The sequence below is a fragment of the Humulus lupulus genome, chromosome 3, assembly GCF_963169125.1.
Source record: "Humulus lupulus chromosome 3, drHumLupu1.1, whole genome shotgun sequence".
In the NCBI taxonomy this organism is placed as follows: domain Eukaryota; kingdom Viridiplantae; phylum Streptophyta; class Magnoliopsida; order Rosales; family Cannabaceae; genus Humulus; species Humulus lupulus.
In genome coordinates, this window is record NC_084795.1 from 81,091,157 (window position 1) to 81,099,646 (window position 8,490).

The 8,490-nt window shown below is 39.6% G+C and overlaps 1 protein-coding gene across 1 annotated transcript; it reads left to right on the forward strand.

Annotated features, from left to right (window-relative positions):
* The first annotated feature begins 4,922 nt into the window (after nt 1-4,922).
* On the forward strand, nt 4,923-8,267 carry LOC133824478 (uncharacterized). The gene is made up of 2 exons (XM_062257363.1): nt 4,923-5,764; nt 5,813-8,267. Exons 1-2 carry the CDS (start codon nt 4,923-4,925, stop codon nt 8,265-8,267), a joined length of 3,297 nt encoding a protein of 1,098 aa, XP_062113347.1.
* Nucleotides 8,268-8,490: the final 223 nt, after the last annotated feature.

The window sequence follows — 8,490 nt, forward strand, 5'->3', positions numbered from 1 at the left end:
TTTTTATAGAATTGGCTTGTATTAGTTTCACTTTTTACAAGTTTATGAACAAGGGCTAGTCAATTATCTGACTGGTCACTTACAAGTGTATGATCAAATTTTGATCACCTGTACAAACATGATTTTGTCCATTTATTACGAGAAATAAAAGGAATTGTGCACAACCAGTTATTCTTGCCAAATTATTGTATTTATTACAAGTATTTCCTCATTACGTGTGTTGTTTTGCTATAATATTGTTATTGATTATGAATACGCGAGCAGTAATGTTCGAACAAGACTTGGTCATGGCAAGTGACCAAGAGCCCTAAGCTCCTCGATCACTTGGGGGCCATATAAGATACCAAGCAAGCAAAGCATATCACGAGCAAAATAAGGGAAAGCATACTATGGTACTTAAAGTATTTTTCAAAATTTTTTAGTTTAAAGTTTTGTAAAATCAAAACAAAGTGCTATGCTAAGTTCGGTCATATGAGCAGATGTTATAATAATACCAAATATTATAATATCAAAGCGAAATGTTTTACACCATGAGCAATTACTGCTCGGATGTAAATTAATAAATTAAAAGGATAGATGCCTTAAGCAGCAAAATTGTCTCAACATTGCAAACCGTAGTTCACACGTTCCAGTTACAAATATATATATATATAAAGATACTATTTAAATCACTGAGCAGTAGGAGGGTCTGGACGGGATTGCTGGCCGACATTGGTCCCTGCATCCTCTTCAGCAGCTTCGGTGCCAGTTGCCAAGGAGATTTCAAGAGATTCCTGAGCTTTCTTTTCCTCTTCTAAGTGAGCGGCACACTTCGCCAGTTCAACCTTCTTTACCTGCTTGGGAAGATAGTTGAAGTTCACCTCTGGATTATTTTTCCAGAACAAGTGGAAGCAATTGAAAGTCGCTCCTTTGAACTTCTCCAGATTGCGAGAGTTGGGTTCCTCGAGCAGTTTAATTCGCTCCTCCAGCTTGGTGGTTTCCTTTCGGCTGATCACCAGGTCATCTTGAAGTTTTGTGGCCTCTTTGAAGTTAATCTCCGAAGCCTCCTTAAACTTCTCCTTGACAACAGTAATTTTGACCATCGACTCTTGGCATCTCCTCAGCTCCTTTCTCAGCTTGGAAACTCTAGCCTCGGTCGCCTTAATCTCTTTGGCATGTTTGGCCTCGACTTCCTTCATCTCCTTGGCATATCTGGCCTCGACCACCTTGATCTCCTCAGCAAATCTGGCCTCGATCTCCTCAGCTGTGCGCCAGAAAAAGAAAAGTAAACTAGTAAGGGGCTATTAAAGAAAGTGTTGTTCGATTAAAGAAAAAAGAAGAAACACACTTACGCTGAGGACTTCAAAAAGTCTGCGGCTGATGACCTGGCTGTTCGGTAGCGGAGGAAGATGTGAGAAGGCTTCCTGGCTACGGCAGTGCTTTGAAAGCCTTTGCAGCTTCTCATAAGTAGTGTTGAAGGCGCTACTCAGCGGGTCGTTGGCCGAGGGTCTCCTCACCTTCTTGGGGGGGAAGGCAATTGGGAGGAGGAGGAGGAGGAGGTGTCATGTTTCTATAAGGAGTAGGCACTGGGGGAGGCATAAGAGGATCCTCTGTTGAGCTTTTTTTTTGGAGGGATCGTTGCTGCTCTCCCCTGGGTGCCTCTTGCTCGCTCTCTTTTTGCTCGCAGGAGCTTCAGCGTTGGTGTATATGTCGAAGGCTTCCTCAGGAGGCATGACTGGAAGATAAAAATAATTGATCAGACAGTATAATTTAAAGGAGTAAGGGAATAATGAAAAGGGAAATTCTAAGTAATATACCAGAGCGATTATTACTGGTCGATACATTATTTATAGAACTACTGCTACACTCACTCTCTGCCTCGAAGAAGTCTGAATTAAAATTACTAGTCATAAATTTAAAATTGCTATCCCTATCAAATAAATGACAAGGGATAGGCAAGCTATCTAAGAGTGAGAAATCTATACCGTTCTCGTCCGAAGACTCAAGTACAGGGTTGGTGTACTCTGGAAGTTTTTGCTTGCCCCTCCCATGTTGGGCAGAGGCAGCAACAACCCGGGGGTTGCTGAAGGGTTTCTAGATGGTCACTCCCATTGCCCGCCATCTCGGGGGTTATGACACATCTTGCTATTGCTCGGGGATTTCCTCTCTAGTGGCACTCCCCGCGGTGGACTCCCTCACTTCCTAGTGAGGTGCCAAAAGGCCGACTAGCCTTAGATTATTCTCAGTCACCAGCTCCTTGATGCTCTTCTCGATATTCATCATGCTGGCCAAAGCTGTGGCCCTCATCTCCATCTCTGGAGTGGGGTCTGGTCGGTACCATGGACCTAGACACAACATCAATGTTCTAAGGACAGTGAAGGAAAAAACTAGCAGAAAATAAACGACCATTGAGAGATTTACCTCCTCGTGTGAAGGTCAGGTTGTCAATGACCAGGTTTGTCGTAAGGAAGTACTCCTAGAAGTACTTTCCTATGTTGGATTTGTAGGTTACATCACTCAGGAATATGCTAGCAGATTCCTGGTGACAGAAGTGGAAAAACCTCGTGTTGTTCTGGTTGAGGTTGGACTTGAGATCGAATAGATAGTTGATCTCGTCCGGTGTAGGCACAGACCACTTTTTATGGTTGTAAAGGATATAGAGTGCTGATAGTACTCTATATCCGTTGGGTGTAATTTGGAAGGGGGCGACTCGAAGTAATTGGCCATCCCTTGAAAAAAGTCGTGCACTGGCAAGATTGCCCCTGCCTCAATGTGAAACCTCGACCAGGCACTGAAGGCACCTCCAGGAATGTTTGCCCTTTGTTCGGGTGTCGTCTTGACTAAGGTAACCTCGGGAAGACCGTATTTCTTAAGGTACCTTGTCACTGTCCTAGATGATATGACACTAGGAGGCGTGACAAACTAGCAACTTCTGATCGAAGGCTGTTGCGAAGCCGGGCTTTGGGTTGAATTTTTGGTGGTGCAACATTTCTAGGTTGAGGATCATTTGAAGGACCCTCATTGTTGGTTGCTGGTTGGTTAGAAGGAGAATTGGTGGTTTTCTTTTTCCTACGATCTATGTTTTTAACACGACCCATGTGTGGCTGGCGCTCTGGGGAGCTAGTCGTGGGGTTATGTTGTGAAGATGGAAGGTCAGAGAAAGGAAGCGGCAGTTATTTTTTTATCTTCGAACAACAACGTGAGAAGATCATCATCTATTGGCCTCTCACCTCCCAAAGGATCGTGCATGAATATCTGAGAAGAGTAAAGGGGAAATGAGAATCTATGACCAATAGATAGAAGAAGAAGAAATGTAAGGATAATGTTGCTCGTGTATAAAAGTTAAGCTTTTATACGACCCGCAACATCCTAGAATAAACACTAAAAACATGCAAACAATTTTGCAAAATGGATCAAAATGTGGAAGTGAAAGGTTTTTTCAGGAAAACTTTTCGACTCTGAAAAAAGGCAGGAAAAACCCAGTTTTTCCGAAAACAGTAAAATCGAATTATTACTTCGATTTTGGGCCCTAAAACAGTATTCCTATTTCCCACATTACTTTCTAAGCCTCACCTAATGCTTTCTACTAACTTATGTTCCTATTCTATCATGTTTCTGCATACGAACCCGATCTCCCAAATTTTTTTCTCAAGAACTTACTTGGATTGCAGTTTTCAGAGAAATCACAAAGGTTTTGCTCGGAGCTGATCGAACGTGTCTCGGATCGTCAAAGCTTTCTGGGTTTTTCTTGGGAAGTTTTTTTTAGTTCTTGAGGAGAGAGAAGGATACGGTGAAAAGTGAAAAGTGGGAGAGGTGATGTATATATATTGATCGTGGTGCAGTTGAAGAGGTAATGATGGGGGTATGTTTTCGATGCATGGGAAATCGTATTAACGGTCATGATTGCTTATTTTTTTGAAAAGGTGCTGACAGATGTGATAGGTCAGACGAAAAACTGGTCGAGTAAGTTTATTAAATGTTGGTTGCAGTAAAATAAACTTGGGGGGCAAATGTTTACCCAAAAAAGATTCACCTGATGACGTGGCAAAATTAATATGCATGTGGGATGTACGTGACTATTTAAGTGGGTACGTTCTGTTCGACCATCGACCAGAAGAGAATTCACTCGGCAGAAGGCATATTTTCATGGGCGACCAGGCTGGTCGTAGGATATCAGATACTTTTTATAGATATGTAATCTCGCATTTATGTGATAATTGGAATTTCCATTATTATTTGAGATACGCTTGTATTAAATGTAATCAGAGCCCACCGACCCATAAGGAGATCCTTGAGCCTATAAATAAGACTCAAAGGGTTAAATGAGAGGGAATTTTGGATCTTTAGAGAGAGAATTATTGTTTTCACGCAATACATTATCTTTTGTTGAGCTTGTGAAACTCAGTAAATCCTAGTTTACTGATCGCAAGTTTTCATTCATTAATAAGAACATTAAGTGGACGTAGGTCATTACCATCTCTGGGGCCGAACCACTATAAATCTTTGTGTCATTTATCTTTTTGGTTGGATTTCATCTCATTTGTGTTGTTTTACTTGACTCCGTATCATTGACCAAATCGAGGGTCAATAGAGCTCAATAACTATCCAGTTCCAGAATTAACCCTTAAGGGAACCAATATTCGATCTGTCAACAAAGTATGGATTGCATTATTGTAAATCATGTTCCCAGCCATTTGTCATATTTAATTTGCAAAACAAAAGTCAAAAGCCTCAGACTTCATCAAAAAAGGAATCGATACCCCAACATGAGGAACTTTCAAAGGATCAAGGTTGGACTACCTCGAAAAACCCAGGCACATTGAAATCGAAATCCCCTGTAACAGACCATAATATTAAAAATACTTTCAGTGTTCTTCAAGAACAGAAGCAGTTTCTTAATGACCCTTAATTATTATTGAACTTGAATGGACAATTTCAATATAATGAGTTGGAATGTTAGAGGAATAAATAAGAAGAATAAGCAGATGTCTATTTTGGATGTTTGTCGGGTGAATAAGATTGGTATTGGAGCTCTTCTAGAAACAAAAATTAAGGGTGATAAACTGAAGGACGTAATGGAAACTAGTTTTCAGGGTTGGAATTATTATAATAGTATGAGGTTGGAGGGTCGTATTCTTTTGATATGGAAGGATAGCTGGGTCAAAGTGGAAGTTATTAAAGATCACTATCAATTTCTGCATTGTAAAGTTCGGTTTTGTATCACTGGCCAAGAGTTTTGCCTTACTGTGGTATATGGTTCTAATCAATTGGAAGCTAGGAAATTGCTCTGGTCTGAGTTGACTAATATGTCTCTTTCTATTAACCCATGGCTTATTATAGGATATTTTAATGCTGCTTTTGATCCTAGTGACAGAAGAGGTGGTAGGTGTATTTCGAAAAAAGAGCTTGAAGATGCTAGGAATTGGCTTGATGTTGGTCTGGTGGAAGAAATGAAATTACTGGGCTCATTTTATACTTGGTCAAATAATCAGGAAGGGGACAATCGCATATACTCTAAACTAGACAGGGTTTTTGTCAATGAGGACTGGCTGGACATTTTCCCTTCTGTTATAGCAGCTGCTCGTTGGGAAGTGACTTCAGACCATTGTGTTATTATTCTGAAGCAAACAAGTATTTTAAATGAGGCTATAGCTCCTTTTCAGTTCTATAATATGTGGACAAGCCACCCTCAATTCAGAATCACTGCTCTATCTAATTGGAACAAAGACTTAAGAACCAAGGGGTGTGGTTTAGATCAGATTTCATGGAAACTTATTCGACTTAAGTAAGAGTTGAAGAAGTTTAACTGGAAGATTATTGGGGATGTGACTAGGAATTTTGAGGATAGTAAAGCCGAGTATCAAAAGGCAAAATCTGATCTCTTCTCTGACCCGCAGAATCAAAATTTAAGTTCAGCTGAGAGAATATCATTTCTGAGATTTAAAAACCAAGAGAAAATCTATGGCAGTTTTCTTAGAAAAAAAAGTAAGATAGAGTGGCTCCAATTTGGTAATGAAAATTCCTCCTACTTTCACGCTTATATGAAACAAAGGAAGAGAGCCAATAGAATAACGTCTTATATGACAGAAGATGGCAGAGTTGAGGACAGCTATCCTAAGGTAATTAATCACTTTGTTGAGCATTTTAAAACTGCCCTGGGTTGTCCTAATAAAGCTACAGGAAACATAGATTCCATAACAGATCTGGGTTCGACTTTGAGTGTCGAAGATCAACTGGCTCTAATCAAGCCTTTTTCAAGCAAAGATGTTAAAGCAGCGATGTTTAGTATTAGCTCTATAAAGAGCCTTGGTCCAGATGGTTTTGGGGCTGGGTTCTTTAAAAGTTTATGGAAAGACATAAGGAAGGAGGTGGCTAAGGCTATCCTTGATTTTTTTGAAACAGGGTATATTCCTAAAGCAATGAATAATACTATTCTAACCCTCATCCCTAAGATTGACCACCCAAATATAGCTGCTGATTTTAGGCCAATCGCCTACTGCATTACACTCTACAAATGCATTTCCAAAATGCTATGTCATAGGATGATTGGTATTCTTCCAAAGTTGATCAACCAGAACCAAGGGGCTTTTATAAAAGATAGGACTCTTGCTCATAATGTTTTAATTCTCCATGTTCTCTTAAAGGGTTACAAAATGAAGCATAGTTCTCCTCGTTGTTTATTGAAGATTGACTTGAGCAAAGCCTATGATTCCATTGATTGGGACTTTCTAGAGAATCTGCTGAAAGCTTTAAGATTTCCTGGTCGTTTTATAAGATGGATCATGATTTGTTTGAGAGGTGCCTCTTATTGCCTTATGTTGAATGGTTGTCTTCATGGTAGCTTTCAAGGAGGTAAAGGTCTTCGCCAAGGTGATCCCATTTCACCTTTGCTTTTTGTTATAGTTATGGAGTATCTTACTCGATCCATATTTCAAGCAGCTAAAGGAAAAGGTTTCAAATTTCACCCATTATGTAAATCATTAAATATAATTAGTCTCTATTTTGCTGATGATTTCCTTGTTCTGTGTAAAGCCAATACTAGCTCTATTCAGATTATTCAGCATGCTTTAGATGAGTTCTCTGCTGCATCAGGTCTGCTTATCAATAAAAGCAAATCTAGAGCTTACTTTGGAGGGGTTTCGGTCCATGATAAACCTGTTTTGCTGAATATATCCAATCTTGTTGAAGGGGAATTTCCTCTGACTTATCTTGGCCTACCTTTGAGACCAACAAAATGGAAGGCAATGGATTGTGACTTAATCTTAAAGAAGATCAGACAGAGACTGTGTGTTTGGGCTAGTAGGAACCTCTCCTATGCAGGGCGGGTCCAGCTGATTCAGTCTGTTCTGTTGGGTATTAGAAACTACTGGATGAGTATTTTCCTCTTACCTCAGAGTATCCTTAAGGAGATTGACCATCTTTGCAGATTATTCCTTTGGGGAGGAAAAGGTAATAGGAGAAAATTTCATCTTACGTCTTGGGAGCAAGTTTGTTGCCCAAAAAGTCATGGAGGGTTAGGCTTCAAGGAGGGGCCTCTTTGGAATCAAATGCTACTTACTAAATTCATTTGGGCTATATCTTCTAAACAGGATTTGCTTTGGGTTAAATGGGTTAATTTTATTTACTTGAAGGGGACTCAGATTTGGGATTACAATTTGCACCATGATTCTAGTTGGTATTGGAAAAAACTGATCAAGATTAGTAAAGTTCTCTCTTTTTCTTTGCTGGATTTTGTTTCAGCAAATGGGAAGTTGATTCTGTCTAGGATTTATCACTTGTTTCTACCTAGCAGCCCAAAGCCTATCATGAAAGCAGTTTGGTGTTCTATTTCAGTGCCAAATCACAAGTTCATTTTGTGGCAATCTGTTCATCAAAAGTTGCCCACAAGGGATATGTTACTTTACTGTCATATTCCTCTTCCTTCTCTGATGTGCCTGATTTGTGATCAAGAGCCTGAAAGTCACTCTCATTTATTTTTTGAGTGTGTCTTTTCAAAGAGAGTAGTGCAGTCTATCTTTGAGTGGTTGCATGGTCTCTGTTGGCCCTCTAAATTCTCTGACTGGTGCAATTGGCTGGAGGCAGATATGAAAAGTTTCAAGGACCGGATTACTCTAGCTGTTCTTGAAGCTTCAATTTATTATATCTGGTATACTCGGAATAGATGCTATTTTGACAGCAGTTGTCTTATGATTCCTTCTGTAATCAGCTTGATTAAATCCTCTGTAATAGCTAGAATTCTGGTTTTAAGCTTAGATCTAAGTCTGTGGCTTCTAGAGCTAATCAAATGATTCAGTTTATTTCTAGTTTGTACTGAGTTGGAGCTTTAGCTCTGGTTTGTTATCTGTATTGGTTTGTGTTGATCAATAAAATATCTTTTTCTTGATCAAAAAAAAAAATTCAGCAGCCTCATTATACTAAGAGGCCTTAATGAGTGAATCAAAAGATCCAATAAACACAAACATGAGTTCATGACTACTCAGAATTTAGACTAATCTACAAATGATCATCTAT